Here is a 23,302-nt window from a genome sequence, read left to right as displayed (position 1 = left end):
TTTCTCATGAAAGAAATAGATTTGTTGACTGCTACATTTGATTATCTTTAGATAAATGAGTTATAATTGTTCTTCCGTTATATATCTTCTCAGCTGATTTTCCCTCATGAAAAGTAAAGATTTTGCTATTGAATTGAAAAGTATTTTCAACCAGAGCTTGGAGCATGATACGCCTGGTACGTCACATCATCAAGAAAATTGCTGCGCTCATGTCTCGCTAAAAGGCATCTTTTGTACACTCTTTGGGGTGAGGTTTCTTTTAATGCCCTTTTGGCTCTGAATGGTAATAGATTACTGGAATGTTTATAACATGTATTTTGGCAAGTTAAAGATGTCTTCTCCCATATATCGATGATAGTATTCCTGATCATTGTATTAGGTTGATAGCCTTACTAATTAACATTAAAGATTAGGTCGAGTTCTGGGAAGAGGTGAAAAATAGTTTGCGAGCGTTGTCATTGTTATCATGCAATTGTGGAAGAACAGCAGATTAAAAATGTTCCCAGAAAAGCATGGCTCTTGAAGCCTTAATATTCTAAATATGGCATGTACCAAGACTGGGCCAAATTTCTTATCATTTTGATGATTCCAGAACCTTGCAGTACACACCAATACTTACATGTATATATGCTAGATGATAAACCTTTTCTGGTTGATTCCACACTGTTTCTTTCACAATGCAATCGCATGACCAGAACAGATATCTTTAAAGGGGATTATACTCTCGTTGTCAATTAAGCCTCATTCAGATATGATGGTGACCCAAGTGTAGTACGCTTAATCATTTTTGTAATTTAGAACACAGTGCATTGTGCGATTGTATGTATATTATGCCTTGTTTAGGACCAAAAAGGCTTGGACATTATGCACTCTTTGATTTACGTGTACGTGCATGTTTTCTCAATGTTTATGTTTCTTTATGTTTCTTACTGTCATTTTTGTGCAGAGTCATCACAAACAAACTCATCTTATCTGGAATCATCCTCGTGGAGCTTGCGATCCTCGGTGTCGTCATTTGGTGGAAGTTCTTCTCAAAATAGCTCCACAACTCATCATCAAAGAACAAAAACAATTTTAGAAAATGGAATATATATTAATATATAAACATCAAGTACTGGTGAAGGACTTGATATGATGATTGGAGAGAGACAGAATTCATGGTTTTGGAAGAAACAAAGATTCCACCGACAACTCTAGGACAAGCTGCCCTGAGGGTGATATTCTGCTCATCTGTGTGATCTCTTATTCTTCAGGTTCTGATCTATGATGAGTTATTTGTGGCCACGATCATGTAAATTTATATTTGTATCCCGTTGTTTTATAGTATATACCTCCTAGCACAATGAAAAGGCTACACTCAATGGATGAAGAGTCATCATTTTTCAGGGGGGTGAATATTATTTCTGTTCCGAGATCGACCTTGTAAAGAGGAAGGGAGGGGAGAAATTCACTATTTTGAAAGCAAAATAGAGTTAAAAATAAGAATCCTAAATAAAATAATACATATATATTTTACAGGAGAAATTCTAGCCACCTTTTTGACCTGATCAAGCCCAGTTTTATGAATGTATATATTTAATTTGAACCTGTTGTACTGTTGTCTCGCATGTAAAAATCTATTGGGCCTGGCCTGTTTACTTACAATTACTTACAATCAAAGGTGAAAATAAGCTTTTTTTGCGAAATTTATGAGAAGCTGGAAATCTTCAAATTTGACCCAGTACCGTATTGCTGATGGGCTAAAACTCAAATTTGGACCAATTTGAAGGAGGTAAGTTTGAAATTTATAAAAAAAAAGTTAAAATTTTGACATATATAGTGCGTCCCAGAAAAAACAAAACCGAGAATTGTCGATGTTTTATCATAACTTAATTAACAAATGACACATATTTGAAAGCTAAAATCCTCCTATTTCATTTGATGCAACTCATATAATGCATATTTCACGCATGACTGATTAAAACGGACTTGAAGAGAGGAAACCAAAAAGTCATTTGGCGGACGGTATCTGAATTTCAAGGAGAAAAACACATTTCTAGAAAGTTGAGTTTCTGCCCTTTCATATGACACCTCAGTCAGGAAAAACGAGCTAGGAATAACAAAGTTCTGTTTGTTTAAAGTAGTGCTTGCATTTCAATAATTTTTTTAAAACAAATTCGTTTTTAGCTGGCTGCTGTTGACAATCGGCCGTAGACAGAAGACTTCATGCATGGCTGATAGTGAACGAAACGGAGTCGAGTCTTTTGTCAAGTAGTGAGACTTATCAAAGACGATGTGGGCTTTCTTTCTTTTCAAGTTCTTTTGATATTCCTCACCGAAAATTGATATAAATGTACCGGTATGGTCAACTTTTTTAATGGAAAGAATTTATGAAGAAGAGTAAATAATTTATCATTTTCTTGTAGAGGGGTGTTGTTACTGAATTCTCTCACTCCCATAGACAATGAGTTGCATAGGACATGTATACAAGGAACCTATGTCTCGAGATGCAAATTCAGACAGAATCGGTGCAATTTTGTATTCACTATATAATATTTCTACACTGTTGAAAATATTAATGGTTTTGAGTGGATATTTGTCTATACAACATAATGTGGAAGTGGCGTTGGAGCTATGTCATTTTGATTGTTAAAATGAGTCTGTAATGAACTTGCCTTTTTACATCCATTTTGTTATATTAAATCACTATAAATAAGACACACAAAACAAAGTTTCTATACAACAATTATTTTTTATTAAAAGTTCCTTTATAATGGGTGTTAAACTCCCATAGAATTGGAGGACACTTCATATTTGGTACAAAATAAATCTTCATAGTTATAGCGCCTGGTACTCAAACCAATATTCATAATAAAACATTACCAGCCAGCCTTGCATTACACAAACATGATTTCATCTCAAAAGTTGATTTTGGAATCACCATCTTCTTTCATCAAAGAACTCTACTTGAGAAAAAAAAAATGCAGTACAGTCAAACTAGTTGCTTGTAGTACGGTAAATTGTAAGTTTCAATTCTCTTAGATCAGAGAGGTGTATCCTTTTGATATACATTCTGCAGCCCCCCCCCCCCCCCCCTCAAACCATGGAAAGTAGGATAAGATTATTAAGCTTCTTCTGTCTAGGGGGATATCCTGGTGGAGACCAGAATACAATGATTCTGGAATCTAGCTTTAAAAACGCTTTGTTTCAGGCATTTACCCAAAAAATAATATGCACTTGATAATACCAGTAATACGTTTATTAATAAATAGAGGTGTATTCATGTTTTAAAAGGCTGTTAGAGTGGCCCTCTGACCTCAGTTCATTGGCTCTGCAAGATACATATCCCGAGTTTGATAGTAATCCATCCTTCAGTATTGACAATGCGTTCACAAGCTATTTTTTTTGCATACATAATCTAATTAGTTCTGCAAGATAAATACATGACCCAAGTTTGGCGGTAATCAATCTTGAGATGTTCTAGAATTGATTTGTCAGATTCCCCCCAATAAAACATGAACATTTTAAAGACTTCTCCCTGAATACACCACAATGAGCAAATCAAAATTCCCACAGATTTGATGGGCAAATTAAAACTTTTACCATTGATTTTCCTTCTGTCAGTGGGACTACCTTTGATGGATGTTTAGGTATCTGTTAGACTTATTGCACTTATATATAGGCTCTTGTCTCATTAACATATGGTAAAACTCCTTTAGGAAAAGCATATATATCTGACATGAAGATTTCACTGCCCTGGTTGTGTAGTTTGCTGAGAGAGAGACTACCGGTAATCAGCTTATGCCACTCTCCACCCTTTTTACCTGAAGCTCTTGCTATGTTAAGAAATTCATGCTGTATAATTAATGTGCATTCATTTATTGGATGCTCTATGAGAATCAACAACTTACTTGTGTTATAATAATTGTGTCCATTTTTCCAAATCTTTCTCAAAACCCAACAGTTTGCATTGCTGAACAAAACTCTGCCCAGCCTTATTAAGGGTAGTATCTTTGATTATTTTGACATGAGACAACATTTTTTGGTACATGATTCACACATTAAATGCATAGTTATTGGACAAGAGGTGATAATCAATTACAATAAGCAGATTTTACAAGAGCATTTCTTCTCTCCAGCCAGCTTTGTTACGTGTGGCTCTGTCTCTGACAGAGACACTGGCGATGCTGAAGTCCAAGTACTGTTCTTGCCCTTAGTTACATGTCAATCATATTTTTCACCACATGTGCCAAATCGTTTCCATGAGAAGTCTGTTGAGTTGCTTGTAAAAAAGACACTCCATGCTTGCTTTAATAAGAGCTTTCAAAGAATTTCAGATCTTCTGGCGTTAACTGATTTTCCTTTGAAGGAGTCCTAGGTGGTCTGTCTGGTTCAGCCAGCCGTTCAGCCAGTCGTGGACCACGCGGTCTTGGCGGGGGCATCAAGGGCTTGAAACCAATGTGGTCTGTGTTGTTCATTGGAAAAGAGGATGCTGGAGAGTTTTGTGATAGTAAGAAGGCATGACTTTTCTGTGCTTGAGGAGTCCTTGGCAACCAGATATCTGAATCGGGTAAGTGCGTTATGGGTGGTGGGAGCGGGGGCAGCCTCGACGACGTCGTGGTGGTGGAAGACTTGTTCGGCAGCGGATTGGAGGCTTTGCGTTGAAGCGAGTGGGGGCTACGGTAAGTCCTTGGGGGTATCGTGGGTGTACCGCCATTCATTGTCTGTGATGAGTTCTGAGAGTTGTGTCTGGGTGGTAATGGAGGGGCGTGGTTGAATCTTGGAGGGAGCGGTGGTATGTCGTGGAGGCGATCCTGACTGCTGCAGGGATTAGGGGTGGAGCTCAGACGGCTTCGGGGTGGTAGAGGAGGAGGTACCTCTGGTGGTTCCTCTGCTGCTGTGGATGACGAGTTGGAGTTGTCTGCAATATGGAAAGTAATTCACAAGAAAACAAAACCCTCTTTGAATGGAGCAGCTCTAGGATAATCTTGGGGGTTATTGATGCCACAAGGTCGGATTATCATCAGACACGATCATCAGGACAAAACGCATACAAGCGCCTCGATTATTTTCATAATCCAAGGATTTTTAAAAAGTGAAGTACCTGATCCTTTCTTAAAGTAACTCGGTAACATTGTTGTTGCTGAAAAAATGCAAAATTTTGTATGAAATGCTACTTATTATATTCCTTCTACTGTACTAGCCCTCTAAATGCAAAAAAAATCCTTGAACCACAAAGATATTTATGGTTTTCTTTGAAGGCGTCGCAACACTCTCAAACAGTACATTCTCCCAACCATCTTTGAATTTTTCCATGAAAATAAGACATAAGACAGGCTTTTAAAAATCTTTCAGCACTTAAATGTCCGGAATGGTATATAGAGCCAATTCATTGCTTTGTGACGATTTACATTCACCTAAAATGTAATCAAATTGTAATTAATTTAGTTGGGAGAATTGATCAGATCAGTTTTCCCCAATTGTTATCATTAATAATGGGTCATTTTCACTATGTGAATTAAAACAGAAAACCTACAAAAATAATGAAACTTAATATTAGCCCATCATCAAAAAAAGCAAATACTGTCTGAATTCTTTGGTGCTTACTTGGAATATCCACGACACTGAAGACACTATTTTGGCTAAAGATCGACGATGGTGTTGATAGAATGGTTGGTGTTCTTGGAGAAGGGGGTGTGGCACCTGCTTTGGGGGAGGTGGCCTCATCATCCTGCATCCTCTGTATAAAGAATATACCAGATTGGACAGTACTAAGTATACACCTTACTTCCAATGTCTCAACAAAGTATATACTGTATATACATAGGCTTCTAGGACAACTATCCGCTACTAATGCTCTAGATTATAATCCTCTTAGAGAACCACCCCTCATAACCCACAGACAAATTTCCCCTCAGAAAATTATCCTACAGACACCCTAATTTAAATTATCTGAATTCTAAGTTTAATTGAGATTATTTTAAGGATGATATAAGAGTGAAGAAAAGAGGCAAACGAAAGTAGATACCTGGACATGTATATGATGAGCAGAAGAAACTGTTTACATTAATGCAAAACAATTATTATTATTGTTAATGAAATTGCTTTTCAGAATATTACCTCCCAACAAAACTCTCCCCCTCCCCCCAAAAATGTTCAAAGTTCAAATACGTTTGTTTACTCATCTTTAACATCCAAAGAAATATGACCTACCGTGAACCCTGGTGACCTGAGCTCATTGGTGAGTCTTGATGTTCCAACCAATGACATGTGTCTATTGCTGGAGGGTTTGATGCCAGGGGACTTCAAAGAGTACTCAAATTTTTTGGGCTGTATCAAGAGAAAAGGAAAGAAAACTCATTACAATCCAAAATATGTGCTTGTCAAAACCAGCTAGGGACATCTTTTTCTCTTGGTAATGTACATAAAATGAGTATTTGTCTACATCATTACTTGTAAATGGCCAAAAATAAACTGATTGCATCTTTGTGCAGCACAGATCTGCATATTTTAATCAGACTATAAGTTGATTGCAATGACTTAAGTCGATTCAACCATAATGGTCATTTTGTTAATGTCAAAACCATACATTAATATGCAGATCTGGAAACAACTGCAGAATACACTGGGGTAGCTTGGCTAATATGTTTTACGTCATTAATAAAGGTTACCATAGGTTTAGCTAACTAGACTCTTCTGATTGGCGGCAACGTGGTAGTCTGTATTCTGGTATTTGGTAGGTTTACAGTCTAGTCTGCAGTGGGATATCATATGATGAACCAGCTAACCAGCTAAGTCATGCCCTGTATAGTACAGTAACATATACCCGGTACAGTAAAGCATTTTCTTAGCCAAATGCATGATGAAGACCACAGCATAACCATGCTACATATCAATGCTACTAACACTTTTTAATATCACTGATATCACTCAATGTACCTTATTTCATTTCGTATTGTCAAGGTTCCACTGAAACTCACCAATATTAAAATTGCTACCGAGTCGAAAAGCAGCCCACATAGCACTATCAGTAGTAAAGCCAGCAGAAAAGCTGACATAAATACTAATAAACAAGGCCAGTAATTGAGGTATACGGTTGTATGTTTTTTCTGTATGTACTACTATTGTCATGCAAATTTTGCTTTGTTGATGATGTGACTGTGTCTACTGGCCTCGTTTGCTCACTGCATCTACAATACTATGTAGCACAAGCTGCTTATATACCCTACCAGAAAAGATGGACACTTTTTTTATGGTTAATACTTCAAACCAAAACCCATACCTCTTAATCTTAAACAACTAAAATTAAGAATCTCTGGAGAGAAATAGGAATGAAATACTTTAATATGCACCTTCACAGAGGTTTTATGAGAAAGACATGAAACCTGGGTTCATTACATGAGTTTTAAGGCCCAAAATAGGAATCATTCCTCCAAATCAAGATTGGTTTGGAACTGGGCAAGCAAGAAGTTGTGCATAAAGCATGAATAAACATCTAATGGCATAATTAATTACTATGAATTAGCATCCTCACATGTCCTATTAACCTCTAAGCCATTGTTGCTACCTAAAGGTCTTTAGATATACACCCATGCTTAGGGACAAATATTTTGTATGTTAATTTATGCATGCTTCTTTCCTCACTGATGAATTACAGGTGTACTGCATTCAACTTTGTATGGGTCTTTTCTAGATACTTCTTGTTGTAATGTCAGGCAAGCATTATGATTGTTATGCAAAACATATGAACTTGTGCACAGTGATAAACTATTGATTGCACCTGTTACAAGTTGTTGTATTTCGATGGGCCAAAGGCAGGTAGCATACAATAGGTTTTTGAATGCCTCATACATATCAATAGTCTAGGCCTCCGATTGCATACACAATACAGGGCATAAAAGGCTGTACTCACCAATGACTATTAAAGATAATGTACACTTATTTACATTAAAAACAATATAAAAGCATCCTTTTATTAACAAGATATCGTTTATCATCAATATGCTGCTGTTTTATGAAACTATGTATTACTTGTAATGACAAATTCTAATTGCAAAGAAAAAAAACCTACTCATAGGTGCTTTATATGCAGATGTCTCTCTCTTTCTTTTAAATATAAGCAGCAAACTAAGCATGGACATTGTTCCAATGCCATAAAATAGGATTTTTGCATGCATGCATAACTAGCTATAATAAAGTGTGCTATATGCATGTAAGGCTAGAATTTGGGAATATACATGCATGTACAGAGCTGCCAACTAGTACGGATTTCCCGTAATTGGTACGGAAATTAACGACCATTACGGAATGTTGTTTAAAATTACGGATTAAAAAAAAAAAAAAAAAAACTTTTTTTTTTTTTTTTTTTTTTTTTTTTTTTTTAATATCCCCCCCCCCATTTTTCCTGGAAGACTGTGTTGTGATGATATGAAACTCATTATTTAACAACTTTGTGTGAGTAAAATCACCAAAAATTTCAGATAATCATGTTTCTGTGCAATGTTGGCGTGCCGTTTTTATTAGAGTCATAGCGCCGCATAGGAAATTACTGATTTATACCCAAAATTACTGATTTTGAGCCTTGTGATTACTGATTTTCTGTTCTGGATGTTGGCAGCTCTGCATGTACATGCACAATTCATGCACAATACATGCATGTAGCATGCTTTTGCCACATGCATGCAGCATGCTTTGTCGCATGCATTGACCATGCTATGTCACATATTTTTTGATGAATTGTCTTGTTTGGGAAAGAGATAATGATCACTGTGAATACTTACAAATTTTGGCAGCTGCTTGCAGTTTCTGGGTTCAATATCCAGTGATGTCTCGTAGAGATAGTCCTGGAATTCCTTCTCTGTCATGTCACCAAGAGGGTTTAAGTCCTCAAAGAATTTCTGTTAAACGAACAACCAAAAAACAGTGGTTATTTTAATCCCATTGTAATAAAGGAAAGTATTATTCAACAACACATATGAGCAGCCAAACACAAGAACCTGTATGGTTTCAACCAATGGGTTATCAGTACCACCTATTAACTATTTTCATGTTTGACAAGGCATTATAGAGGAGCCTGCTACGTACTGGTAGTCAAAATTTCAACAACAAAGACAAGGAAAACAATTCTTTGTAAGAGAAGGAGGAGAAGGAGTCTGACAACCCCTTTCCCGATAACATACTAGTCAATTTTATATGTATTTTGTACTGTACACTGACCCGACTAAGAAAGGAGGGGGGGGGGGGGGGGGGAAGAGGTGCATGCCAGGACCAAACCTCAAATGTAACAGCTACAAATGTATGTTTTAGTAACTTGAAGGGATCATATATCATAAGGATGATAGAATAACACTGTCAGGACAGGCTCTTTGCCATGACGAAAGATGCTATGACTATTTAGTTGTGTTTGGTTTAATATGAACAAACAGACCAAAATAGAAACTGCTGCTTCTGTCAAAAATTAGTGTTCTTTGTTTGCTTTAAAAGAAATCTGCTATAATGCCTTTTTTTTTCGGGGGGGGGGGGGGTGGGCAATTATCCCCTTGCATTTTTTTGTCAACGATTAAAGTTTTTTTTTCACTTTTCACAAAAATCGTCATAGTGCAATTATTTTGGATCACAAATATCTCCATTTGATATAAGAACGTCAAGTATCCATGTATAGACCCAAACGAAAATTTCATTTTTTTTCTTCACAAAAATGATGTATATGCAGTTCTTATCAAAAATTCACAGCAATTCTTTCAATCAAGTGGAGCCCGCAGCGAGGCGAGGAAAGCAACCAAAAAGTTAATTATTGGATGACTGATTGGAAGCTAGCTTACCCTGATCTCAGGTTCAGGGTTGAGACAGTAAGGTTGATGCTGGTACTGCTGGATCTCTCCAGTGATCTCAGCTACTCTCCGCCTCTTACTGAAGTTGATCAATCCCTCCGGACAGTTAGAGAGGAAGTCTGGGTTACCCTGCTCTATGAACAGGATGTTGCTTAGGTACATTCCTAGATGAAAAGGAAAAGATAGAGAACATATCCAATTTGGAGTTCTTTGAAATATTCATATTTTGCTTAAATAACCCTCTTGGTAAAATCTTGGTGAGTCATAAAATGATGATGCATGACCAATGCAGGCGTCTAAAGTCTAAGGAAGTTTTAAAATTACATCTGCTTATTTTGGTGGTCACTCGGCCAAGAAAGGGGATTCTGCCATCCTGATTTGTAGCCACTTACGGAAAACCTTCCTTAGTAGTGTTTTGGAGATTTAGTAAATATTCCCTAAACTTCATCATGGCATACCACAAAATTAGTCAATTTCCACTGTAGTGCCAGCACACAAACAGGTGAACGACTATAAGTGCAGTAAGATGGAAAATGGTAGAAACAAGAGTTGATTTTTCATAAAGCTCTTATATTTTTTAAACAAAGAAAAGTTTATAATTAAGATGATGTACTCACCCAAGAAAGGCACACAAGGTGGATTGATGGAGCGTAACTTCTCTTGGTATTTCTTGTAGTGATCTGTGCCTAGTTCCTTGGCCTCTTCTAAAACCTGCTTCTTCCTCAAATCCTGATGAGAACACAATAAACAGAGTTAGGGTAACAAGCAATTGATATTTACATAAGATACTACCACCACCACCATCACCACCACCACCACCACCACAACAATCATCACCACCACCACTACTACAATCGTCACCACCAGTCATCATCACCACCACCATTACCACCACCATTCACCATCATAATCATCACCACCACAATTACCACCATAACCACCATTACCTCAATCATCATCACCACCACCATAACCATCACCATCACCATTACCACAATCATCATCACCACCACCACTACTACCACCATCACCACCATCAACAACACTACAACAATCATCATCACCATCACCACCATCAACAATATCATCATCAAGAAGTGAGTTGCATTTAACCCCAGCTTATTTCATCAAAACGTCTCGACAAACCATGAACAAGTAATTTCTCATAGCAACAATCCATCTGCAAAAATGAACTGACGAGTCAATGAACTATGGGAAAAGTTGGCTGCTGTACCATTTGAAAATCTTAAAGCTTTTTTCCCGAGGATACTATCATTAATTTCAAACCGCTGTCCATAAGGCTTGTTATCTATTCTTACCCGAAAGGTATGCTCCAGTCTATGGATGGCAGATGAGTTGAATGCACTGACGATTTCCAGAACGCCATTGAAGTTGTTGTACTCTTGGAACACCTGGTGAAGAAAACAAGAACATCCATGTAAAACCCTTGTACCACTATACCATATTACAGGAAGGTGACAGAAATGACATTTTAGGGTTTAACAATATAGGACAATAATCTATATCAAATCATCCTGACTGAGAGTTTCGATTCGTCATACTCTGAACATTGAATTTGAGGGGGACATCACTTTATTGGCTTCAAATAACAGACAGTTGGGTATACTATTCTGACAGGTATGATCTCATAGCCAATTTGGCCCTCTCTCTAACTAAAATGCGTTAGGAGTGCTACTTAATGAATTCACATGATGGTGTATAAATGATTTCAGGAGTAAAATCTCTCCTTTTGCTGTCATATTTGATGAGAATTAGAGATCTAGTTCATAGTTTGAAGATATTTTCCTTAGCATCCCTTTGCAGCGGCTGCCAAAGGTTGTCCCTATCCTTCATAAATTCCCACTGTAAATGTCCTCTTAGATGGTTCTCAACATTACAGAATTTTTATGCTTTCACTGATCATTATTAGCCGAAATGAATTAGAAAGGATGCCAAGTAGGAGGAGATTCCTTACCATCATGATCTCTATAACTCTGGATACCACAGATATCCTCTCCTCAAGATTGGTCGTCTCAACAATGCACTTCTCTAACCATAAGATGAACTGAACAAGAAAAATAAAACAATTAAATTTAAAAAAAGTCCTCAACTAAATTAACCAGAATTTTAGTGGTTAATGCTATTTGCACACATTTTCTCTGAATGACTATCTTCCCCCGTATCAACTCATACACCCCAAAAGTATGGACTGAAAATACCATGTTCACAAACAATTTTAACCAATCTGACCTATTATATCCACAACTGACACCCCCCCCCCCCCAACACCATGCTTGAACTGGTTAAAGTACGATATTGCATTGGACAGTACTACCAACCCCCTTCCCCTTAATAGTCTAAACGTAATCTTCAAATGCCCTACATGAATAGCATAACAAAACAAAAATGAGACTAGTAGATACACATCTGCATTAGGGAACAAGAGAATAAAATAAACCCATTGTCTACTGAATTATACTATTCCCATATGCTTAGTAGAGAACCCACCAGTTCCAGTAGATAGTGGGTTAAGCTTAATTCCTGAAAATGATAACAGTTACAATCTCTATAAAAACATACACAGACACTGTAAAACTGACCATATTTGAATGATGGATCATCTTGAGTAAGTTAGGTGATGTGAGATGTTTGTCTTTCTTAGTCCACACACTGCCTACCAGCTCGGATGGAGTGACCGCTCGGTAAAGGTCAGACTCCAGTAAGGTCAGCTGCCTTGCAATCTCTATCGGGTGGAGCTGCAAACCAGGACAAACAAATTCTTTCATATTCCTCCTCCTCTTAACTGCACACTACACACACACACGTATATATATATATATATATATATATATATATATATATATATATATGATTTTTCTTTGTAAAATTAATTAATGAAAATGACAGACATAGAATGCTTATTTTTAGAATACATCTATTTTCGTTGATCAGTCTTCATTTAAACATTGTTGGAAAAATACAGGCCTTGGGAGCAATTGGTCGAAAAAATACAAATTTGTTCACTTGTAAGCATAAAGAAATACAAATGCACACACAGATGAGTAAAGGTAAGCTTATTAATGATGGTTAACTATCAATGAACTGATCTTGTGCTTGCACAATACATTGTTATGGTGCAGTTTTATAAATCTCTATTTCCAATAAATCTCTTTTTGTCAAATCTGTGTACATAATAAGTCAAATATTTTAGGGAAATTGATAGAGAATGGGATACTTACGGTCATGATATCGAAGTCTAGAGGTGACTTGGATATATGATGCTCTATGGGCGGAGGATCTTTCTCAAATGTAAGTATGTGCCTCTGTTCTTCCACATCCCACTAAAATAGAGGCAGAAATATTATTTTATTTGATTATGCTTTTAGGAAAATACATGATGTGCCGATTGCTTTGTGAATGAATGCATATAACACATTGATTCAGGATTAATTGCTCAATAAATCAACTGCCTTTTGACTAAATTCTTTAAATCCATACGTTAGTTTTCCAATGAGAGTCAATTCAATTCACCTGCTGCAACCATTAGTTTAATTCCAAACTAATCAAGAATCATATATAATATCGATTTGTTTCCATAGATCTTCAGGGGCTGTAAATAAGGCAATGTGAACACAACTATCCCCTCAGTGGATGGATTCCTTTTCCTATAATATGTCAATTTATGAGAAAATAAGGAGTATGAGAACGTTGCCAGTCCAATTCTTGCACCCAAGTGCAAAAGATAAAAGGCTCCAGTGGTAGTAACATAACAGTGTAATGTCTGCTAACCTGGATAACATAGCTTATTAATGCAGGTAGAGCAGATTCTGGAATACATAAAGTGCAGAGAAACATTTCACAAACCTAGAAAGAAACTTACATTTACTCTCCTCATGATGATTTTCTTGATAGATTCGACCCATTTCCTCATGCCTTTCCCTCGCACTGATTCATCAATGAACTTCTCTAGGCTTCCAAGTAACTCTGAATCTCGCTCAAAGTCATAGAAGTGTTGGTCAACCCAGTGTCTGAATACATTCAGTACTCTACCCAACAAAAAGAAAATAAATAATCAGATAAGATACTCTGTTCATGATATACTAAAGCTTGTTTTATATTTGGGATAGTGAAAAATATATGACAGAATTGCAAAAGTGAATAGGCATTTTATCCTCTTAATGGCTAAATATTAATTCAAATCATTTTGATAATCAAACATGAAAATCTACAACTATCGTTTAGTAGCATTTAAAATATTTACAAAAGTGTCCATTTCACAATCATAAATAGGTGCTTTCAATTATTACATACATGGTACATCCATGTTCTGTTTTGGGTTTGTGTAATTATTTATTAACAAAACAAAAAAAACCTTTACATTCAAGTGTCAAATTTATGGTTTACAAGCTTTACACATCTATCACAAAAAAAGATTTTGTAGGACAAAACTTTCATCACGATTTCACACAAAATTGTTAGATGCCATCTTCACAATTCATTGACCCATTTGAACTCCAGATGGGGAAGGTATAAACCATCCACAGGACTGAAAGGGTTAAACTCACCTGAGTTGTATAGGTTGTGCGTACTCTTTCCTGAATCTCTTGAGGTCTTCTCTGACCACACTAATCCCTCTATCAATGGAAGCTTGATCTTCCTCTGTAGGAGGAGGGTCTGGGATCTCAAACGTGAACATCATGGTGGTCAAGGAAAACTTCAACATTAATAATAATAGTGATAATAATAATGATAATTGCATTTAGGACAGCTATTATAAAGATATAATCTACTGTGCTTAAAGCCCCACTGCATTCCTTATAGCTACTTGCGCCCTCTATATAGCAAACAATGTCTAATCGGTGACCGTTGGTCCCCCCATGATCCCCTTTTTCTTATGTTAATTGAGAGCTCATTTGAAAAGATAACCACCCGTCAGTGACCATGCAGGGAGGTCCAATCCCTCTTGGCCAAAATAAGGCAGATAGGCTTTTAAACAGATTGCTCAGCGAACCGCGCATGTCTTTAGTTGAATGCAGTTTCAATATCTGAACAAGCCTTAATTGTTAATAATCTTAACCCATTGAGCACTGCATTCTCTTATTGCCATAGGCTTAATACAAAGATCAGCTGGTCCCCATAGGCAATGGGTCAACAACTCTCTACTCTGGTTTAAAGTGACTCAGTAACATTGCCTCATATTCTGAAACAAAATCCTGGATTCAGCTCATGCTGCAATCATAATTATAAACCTTTAGGTCAGTCAGGAATCCCATGACTTTTACAAGCCGACTGTCTGTCAGATTATCAAGATACTATGATTGGAAATCAAAATTTCATTTTTCGTTTTCCTAACGCTTTGTTTAACACTACAGTCTATTGGGGAAAATGAATATGGTAAAACCTGTCACTCAAAGATTTTTACTTTTTTCAGGCACTTCATGGTCATTTTGAAGTGCAATTTTTTTAGGACTTCAATATTACACCACATCACAGACACTGATAACACGTAGGGCCATTGTTAAACGATGCCTTTAATAGACAATGGAAAGGATATCTCTTGAAGAGTAACGAGAGTAGATCCTGTGGACTGCAGAATGACCTGTAGGTGGTGAGGAAGGTTCGGACGAAGGACGGATCAGCGTACCTGTGATAGGTCAGTCTTTCAATCAGCTTGAAGAGGGTTCCTCCCTTGATGAGGGGAACTCCCGCCATTGACTTGTGACCTTCCTCAAAGACAATGTTGTCTGGCGAGTCTTCCTCTACAAAGCTGAAAGAAGAAGAAGAGAATCAATGGTATACACAGCTATCCACAAACAACCTCATAAAATATCTAGCTTCAGCAATAAAATGGAGAATGGGACAAACACATTTGTATATTCCAGTCCCTTTTCCTGGTCAAATTTTCATTCAAAGGCATGATTAACAAAAACAAAAAATAGATACAAAAACTAGAGGTACAGTTCTTTAATTCTAATTTGTGATTTAATTCTAGATGTAATGGAAAAACTTGATTCATCTAAAATAAATCATTGATTCTGATTCAATAAAAAATTTAAATATTTGAATTTCACTATCCTGACAAATAAACTTATCAGTGTTCAAGGTTTATTTTTACATCAGTCACAATTAATAGTAACCTCTATCCATCATACACATAGGACCATGATCAAGAGTATTATCACAAGATATATTTTACACACATAATGCATAACAGAAAACTATCAAAGACTTGATTAATACAATAACCCCTACATAGCATGAAGCAATTAAAGTCTTACCAGTACTCCTCCGGAGATGGAAGCCTTAGGGGTTGACTATCTTCTTCCTGTTGTAAGATAGTGTCCAACATTCTCTCTAGGGTGCTGAAAGAAAACACACACAAAAAAAATCATAAAATCATCATAATCTTCATCAATGGTAATACAAAATGCTACAACGTTGATGAAACAAAAAGGTAAAAATCTGTTCATCTTTTGGACACATAGTTTAGATCATACATCAACTTAGCCGTTTACTTTAAATCCACAGTGTTAAATATCTGACAAGAGTTACAAAAAATACAGGAAAACAAAGGTTTTTTTTCACAATACTATATCTTATATGTATACCTTACATTTTCAACTATTTGCTTATTCTTCACATCATTAAAAACATGGCTAAACTAATTATTAACATTTATGTAACCATGCTACACTGTGCCTATCGTTATCATAATTATTATTACTCATACCGCGCTTTTCCAGTAAGGCCCAAACTTATCAGCTAGACTCCATGATATCAGACTAATTTAATTCAAGGGTTTACAAATCATGTTTCACTTTGACGGTGGATTTTCTAGTAAACATACTTTTCTTATCAAACAATACATTTGATGGCAAGATACTATTTTTGGCACAAACATGCATAATATTTTGGAAGCGTTCAGCAATTGCTTTCTTGGCATGTGACTTGGCAGCAATGGCTAAGACTTTAAAGATACAGTTGAGTTCTGGTCATGCAATTTTATTGTGAAAGAAACTTGGAGTTGATCAGAAAAGGTTGATCATCTAGCATATAATATTGGTGTGTACTGCAAGGTTTTGGAATCATCAAACTGACAAGAAATTTGGCCCAGTCTTGGTAAAGTTACAAGCACTGTACTCATAAAGATGTATATGGGACTACATGAACATGTGGCATAAAAATCTGTCCCGATTTTTATGATGTTACATGCCATATTTAGAATGTTAAGGCATTTGAAGAGCCATGCATTTCAGGGAACATTTTTTATATGATAGTCTTCCACACTTGCATAATACAATGATTACGCTAACAAATTATTTGTTACCTCTTCCCAGAACTCAACCTTTTCTTTAAACCTTACCTTCTGTGTAGGAGGGTTATAAGGGCCTCCATCCAACTTGTTTTCTCCTCCGCACTCTTGGCAAAGAAAACTATGGTTTGTGGTGAGTCTTTGACCTCTATCTCAAAGGCAAACTTCACATCTGTGTGAAAAACAGAACAACATGAAGATGGTGAGAAAGTGTAAGGGAATACATGTTGATAAAAGTGAAAGAGAAAGGGAAAGGGATGAAGAGATAGATAAAACAGAGATGGGTCTAAAACAGAAAAGGAGAAAGAGAGAGAAAGAGGGGGAGTGATAGAGTGAGAGTAAGAGAGAGAGGAAGAGAGGAAGAGAGGAAGAGAGAGAGAGAGAAAAGAGAGAGAGGGGAAGAGAGAGAGAAAAGAGAGAGAGAGGGGAAGAGAGAGAGAGAGAAGAGAGAGAGGGGGAAACGGGGGGGGGGGGGGGGGGGGGGTCAAGAAAGAAAAATAAGCACTTCAACTTCCTGAGGTAGCTTTATGTGTTGCCTAATATTTTCGAAAGCTGAACAGACTACACAATTGTCACACAAGGTAACCCCTATAAGCCTAGGAGACTGTGCTACCACAAAAGAGAGAATACAACAGATGTCATCCAAGAATAATTGTCTTTTGAAAGAAGATAAGAAAGGTCACACACAGAGACACAAAAACAGACGAGACAGACTAAATTAGAAGAGAGAGAGAGACTGGTAGACAGAGAAAGAGAGACAGTCATAGAGAGAGAGAGAGGGTGGAAGAGAGCGGTAAACATCCAGCCAGGTTGAAAAACCTACCGTCTCCATCGTGCTTGTCAACGACTTTGATCTTCCTGAGGTAGTACCTCTCCTTGAAGCGGTACTCCGGTGACGAGCTTGAGACCGACCGTCTTGTGTTCAGCTTACAGCACACTATCATACTGTCAAACAGGAAGATGTGTCTCTCTGTGTTGGCCTAAAATCAGAAGCAAACATCTGAATTATTGGTCAATGTTGATGATACAGCCTAGACTGTCTATATCGACTGCCTAAGGTAAACACAAAAAGTTGTCTTCGTAAACAGGTTCCTTTAGTACATTTTTCAATGAGAAACCATTTCGAAGGGAAACGAAAAATGCGGTCTTTGTAGACAGGTGGTCACTAAAGCAGGTTTGACTGTATTATTAATGGACCTTTGCAGTTGTGTGCACAAGTAAGAAAATTAAATTACATGCTAAACAACACCACTAATACCAAAAATATCAACAGGATTAGGAATTATTGATATAACCTCTAAGTCATGTATCAATTACTATGTAATAAGTTTCAATTAGTGCAGTTGAAATAATTTGTTTAATGTAACTATAGTCTTTCCTCACATAGTACAGCATGTTCCACGATGACTGGGTTGTAAATTAACAATGATGTTCTTCAAAATGTAAGATTTAGTACACTTGATCACTCCAAATCACTGTTACACTGGTTCACAAAATTCACATTCCACAAAAGGAAACAAAACCAAGATGACCTGAACTTAGCCATCAAAAAAATAATTTATTCCCTAACAGATAACAATTTCAATATGAATTTGAATTTGAATTTATTTATGTTTCCCAGCAAAACATTACAAATCAATTATAAACATTTACAACAAATGTAGAAATAAATATTAGAAACAGAGGGGTCCAGTAAAAATCAATGCTTGTACAAGTTTGGACACCTTAAATGATACTTAGGAATAATGAGTAATTAAATTAACAAGTCTATAACTACAAAAGGAACTAAAAAATAGGGGGAAAAGGGGGAAGCCAAAAGAGACGAGAACGGGACAAGACAGTACTTTACATGACAAAGATGGAAGAACACGGTCATAATACAGATCTTACCCTTTTGTTCTTGCCCGTATGGACCTTGCCAACGTTGCCTTCCATGATGAACTCACTACACATCTCACTGATGTCTCGTCCCTCCCATCCTTCAATGTTCTTCTGGATCTCATTCATGCGCTGGATGCAGACCTGTCTCGACGCTAGCCTCCGATGGAACCTCAGGGAAGACTCTCTCCTAGGAGTCAATGGAGGAGAGAATCGATAGCTCCGTGTTAGCATTGCAACTCATTAAAACCTCCACTGTACTACTTGTAGCTACTTGCTCCCTCTATATAGCAAACAATGCCCAATTGGTGACCATTGGTCCCCCATGATCCTCTTTTTCTTATGTTAACTGAGAGCTGATTCAATGAGATAACCACCTGTCTAGTGACCTTGCAGGGCGGTCTAATCCCTCCTGTAAACCAGTCCAGATGAGCTTTAACCCACTGACTACTGAATTCTTTAAGTTACCATAGGCTTAATACAGGGTCTAACTGGTTACTGTAGGTAATAGGTTAAATATCTTTGCATCCCCCATCACCAACAGGTAAAGAGGTACCAATAACTTAAAACTGGCAGACTGCATGTGCGATATTGCTCTTAAACAACAAATACACGTTAAAAAGAAATATACATAGGTCTATTGCTTCTTTACTGTCAACACCTCCAATTATTTATACATATTTTCATCCTTATGGTATTTCTTCCTTCCCTTTGAAGCTGCATATTTTTCACAAAAGTCTTTGCATGTAATGCACACTCAAAAAAGAAAATGCTGCATAAAGACTAAAAGAAAGTATTTTTTTCTTAAATCTCCATAACAATGTCTTGATGACTGTCAGCTATGGAAGATCAAAAACAAGATTAATTCTTTGGTATACTCACCCTGTCTTCCTCTTAGGTAAGTGACCGGCGCATATTCTGTCTAACTCTGCCTGCAAAATCTTCAGAAGACTGGATGCCTAGTTTTCAGCGAAAAAAAAGAAGCAAACTTTCAAATAAGCAACGCAGATGAAGAGTATTGATAAAATTTGATTCACAGCCTAAGTGACTTAAGAATATATCCATATCCACAACCACTTATTTTTCAATGAACTCAACAATGTAACAATGCCTCTATATATTATGAAGTTCTATAATCATGCAAATGGAATGAATACAACAATTTAAGACAATGATATGAGATTATGAATTGGAAATTTTGTATGTGGCCAGTCTCAGACAATTTTGGGCTCTTACAGACTCTGGTGGTATTTCTATAGATATATAAACAACACAACAGCAAGCCCCATTTACCCAAACAAACACACATATTTGCCAATGTATAAAGACCTTTTTAAAGCAAAGACCACTTATTTATAAATGCCATTAAAATGTATCACAAAGGATGCAAATACAGGAGTGAATGATATTGGTTAACAAATATGTACTTGGTGACTGCGTCTTTTTGTGCAATATTGGATTAGTGCAGAATTAATTTATGAAGTGAATGGATTAATATGTAAAATGTTTGATTAAAAACAGTTACAAGGAAAGAGAGAAAGAGAGAGAGAGAGAGAGAGAGAGAGAGAGAGAGAGAGAGAGAGAAGAGGCTAAACAAACTGGACAATGCTTTACAAAATATTTGACATTTCTAATCATTCTTCTCTGCTTCTGATCAAGAACAGCCCTTGCAAACCAACAAAAATGGTCTTTAAAAATGATGACTATTATAATACCTTCCAAGTGCTTAAATTTCCTAATTCAACCCCATCCCCTGATCATAGGATTTTCAGGTTTCTGTTGTTATTACTGCCATAGCAATAGGTCCATTAGCTCTATATAAAGCCTGTTGCTTTCAAATCACCATACAATGTTGCAACAGCACAAGTTCACATAGAAATTGTGCAAATGTTTCTAAACTTGCAACATACAATCAAAAGAGGTGCTTAATACTTACTCATCATAATCAACATAAGTAATCATGAGAAGACAACAAAAGCAATAAATAGTGCACAGCTACACATAAAATACAGTTATTGCTTGACTATATAAATATGTATATAGGTATATATATTCATCAGTGATGAAAGGAATAATGTCCCAATCGTTAGAAACCATGTGCTCCCAGAAAGAATGAAAGTGAAACAAACATCCACACCCATCCACACATACATCAAGATTGCATGATATCGGTGCAAATTAAACAGTACAAAAGTGGCCCAAAGCACAGATAGAGAATATATGACAAGGATTGTATAGATTTATTAGAGAAGTAATATTAGGGGAGAAAAGAATAACCAAACTCACTTGTTTGAATTTTTCTTGTTCCTCCTCATTAGGTGAGGTCTTTAATAATAACTGCAATGACAAAAGAGTAGAAAAAAAATATGCCTTACCACTGCAATCACTTCTTAAGTCTTTTTATTTTTTCAGTTATCCTAGCAAAATCTATTCTTGATTCAAATTTCATAGTGAGATGTTCAGACTACAAAAACAATGATATTCATTCAATATGCCTTTAATTGCAATTAATCAGATATATGATTGTTGTATGGATGAGAAGCTCAACAACCTATCCCCATGTTGAGTTGTCCAGGGGTTGTTCAATTGTCCAGGATGGGTAACTGTTCAGGGTGTCATGGTGCTATAATCTGACTCCTTATTATCCACACCATTCCAAAATACACTGTATCAGTAGTTCAATATCCCTTAGCATTTTTATTTTCAATAATACAAACAACGTTTGAGGATCATTATCAAATTTCCAATAATTTCTTAATTTGAGATTCATTCACTACATTGAAATATGTGTACATTCCCCTTCAACAACAACAAAACAGAATCCGTTTTTAACCCAGTGATATTTACTACCATCATCCTTTATCTTAAAATAGAAAACCACAAGACCACAAAGGTCTATAAATGTCTTGCTAATTAGAAGGAAAAAAAACTTGACAAAGTCATTTCCTTTGCTGTAGAAAACTCACAGAGGGTTTGCTAACATAAGAGGGTGTGTCCTCTATTTTAATTTAGTTTTGGTTTATTGGTATGTTTTTGCTTACCTTCAGCGAGTCAAAGTAGTGTATACAGTGGTAGATTGGTTCTAGTAGAAGCTTGGGTAGAACATAGGATACCGCATCACGAATATTGTGCTCCTGGAATGAAAAAGGCAAGTCATTTTTATTTCATTGAAAGGATAACTGAAATACAGGAAATTATTTGAGCATCTGTTTATACAGTCATTCTGAATGCAGCTAGACACACAAAGATTTTTATTTCCCTCCCCCCCCCCCCCCTCTTTCTCTATACCTGCCACCTCTCTCTTCCACCCTGTCTCCGTCTCTCTCTCTCTCTTTCTCCGTCTCTGTCTCTGTCTCTCTCTCTCTCTGTCTCTCTTGACTGTCTCTCTTTCCCTCCCCTTCCGCCAGTCGCTTTCTTCTTCTTCTTCTAAATTATTCTGTCTGTCTGTATTTGTGTGTGACAGTCAATCAATGTGTCCGTCTCTCTATGGGAAAGAAAGAATTGCATGTTTCCTTGCCACAGATATCACTCCATTTCATATTAAAGACAATATTTCTTTATAAAAAAAAAAAAACAATTGAAGATATCTCTTTGAATGAAGTAAACCAATAGCTATTGCTGTCACACGGTTCATAATTGCTTCATCACACAAATAATATAAAACGAGCAAACCACTTTCATACAACAGAAATAACACCTTCTGCTAACAAACAAATCATCACATGTGTTTCCCAAAGTACACATTTGGCAATAAGTTGAATTCCTAAGATAATGAAGAGTCATTTCTGGCATAACATAAAGTCATTTCTGCTTACAAAACCACATTTGGCAAGAAACCATTTTTTGTAATGTAATCAAATTTAATGCATACGTCTCTGTGAACTGCTTCGATACAAATTATTTCATTCGCCTGTTATGAGTTTTGGAATTTAAATAGTCAGAATGCAAATTGTATATATTATGTGTTGTTCGGTAGGGCAAGCCATACTGTTTGTACTTCTAGCAAGTACTAATGTGTGCAATTTGCATTCTTACCATTGAGAAACAATAATATAGGCGAATGAAATCATTTTTATTGAGTCACTTCACAAACACGTAAGCATTAAATTTGCTAGCAAAACGGACATGGCCTACTATTACATGCTGCTCATTCCTAAGATGATGATGATGATGATGATGAACAGCATTTGTATAGCGCCATTTATCTGCAAAAGCATTCAAAGGCGCCTGGCTCCCTCAATATGTCACATATTATTCGCAATGTTGCCGGAAAAGATAGGTTTTGAGTTCAGATATTGAAGAG

General features: G+C 36.5%; 2 protein-coding genes across 2 annotated transcripts in view; one reads left to right on the top strand and one right to left on the bottom strand.

The window, feature by feature from the left end:
- The window catches only part of LOC587367 (vesicle transport through interaction with t-SNAREs homolog 1B), a 36,748-nt gene extending 34,892 nt beyond the window's left edge, over positions 1-1,856 (top strand). Inside the window, exon 7 of the mRNA XM_030998309.1 lies at positions 947-1,856. Within this exon, the coding sequence (XP_030854169.1) occupies positions 947-1,040 (94 nt within the window). The 3' untranslated portion in view covers positions 1,041-1,856. The remainder of the gene's footprint in view (positions 1-946) is intronic.
- Positions 1,857-2,711: 855 nt separating this feature from the next.
- LOC576982 (son of sevenless homolog 2) overlaps positions 2,712-23,302 on the bottom strand; it is a 45,230-nt gene continuing 24,639 nt past the window's right edge. The window contains exons 8-27 of the mRNA XM_777242.5: positions 22,041-22,133; positions 21,286-21,336; positions 19,882-19,958; positions 19,012-19,189; positions 17,945-18,101; positions 17,173-17,293; positions 16,088-16,171; positions 15,364-15,576; positions 14,375-14,497; positions 13,690-13,855; positions 13,049-13,150; positions 12,410-12,565; positions 11,785-11,874; positions 11,129-11,221; positions 10,427-10,538; positions 9,801-9,973; positions 8,760-8,876; positions 6,193-6,309; positions 5,587-5,719; positions 2,712-4,900 (exon numbers count right to left, since the gene is read on the bottom strand). Coding sequence (XP_782335.4) covers positions 4,290-4,900; positions 5,587-5,719; positions 6,193-6,309; positions 8,760-8,876; positions 9,801-9,973; positions 10,427-10,538; positions 11,129-11,221; positions 11,785-11,874; positions 12,410-12,565; positions 13,049-13,150; positions 13,690-13,855; positions 14,375-14,497; positions 15,364-15,576; positions 16,088-16,171; positions 17,173-17,293; positions 17,945-18,101; positions 19,012-19,189; positions 19,882-19,958; positions 21,286-21,336; positions 22,041-22,133 — 2,967 coding nt within the window. The 3' untranslated portion in view covers positions 2,712-4,289. The remainder of the gene's footprint in view (positions 4,901-5,586; positions 5,720-6,192; positions 6,310-8,759; positions 8,877-9,800; positions 9,974-10,426; positions 10,539-11,128; positions 11,222-11,784; positions 11,875-12,409; positions 12,566-13,048; positions 13,151-13,689; positions 13,856-14,374; positions 14,498-15,363; positions 15,577-16,087; positions 16,172-17,172; positions 17,294-17,944; positions 18,102-19,011; positions 19,190-19,881; positions 19,959-21,285; positions 21,337-22,040; positions 22,134-23,302) is intronic.

This window comes from Strongylocentrotus purpuratus, unplaced genomic scaffold, assembly GCF_000002235.5.
Source record: "Strongylocentrotus purpuratus isolate Spur 01 unplaced genomic scaffold, Spur_5.0 spur5_scaffold_5, whole genome shotgun sequence".
Lineage (NCBI taxonomy): Eukaryota > Metazoa > Echinodermata > Echinoidea > Camarodonta > Strongylocentrotidae > Strongylocentrotus > Strongylocentrotus purpuratus.
The sequence above is the reverse complement of the archived record's forward strand: the minus strand, read 5'-3'. Positions and strand labels throughout refer to the sequence as shown.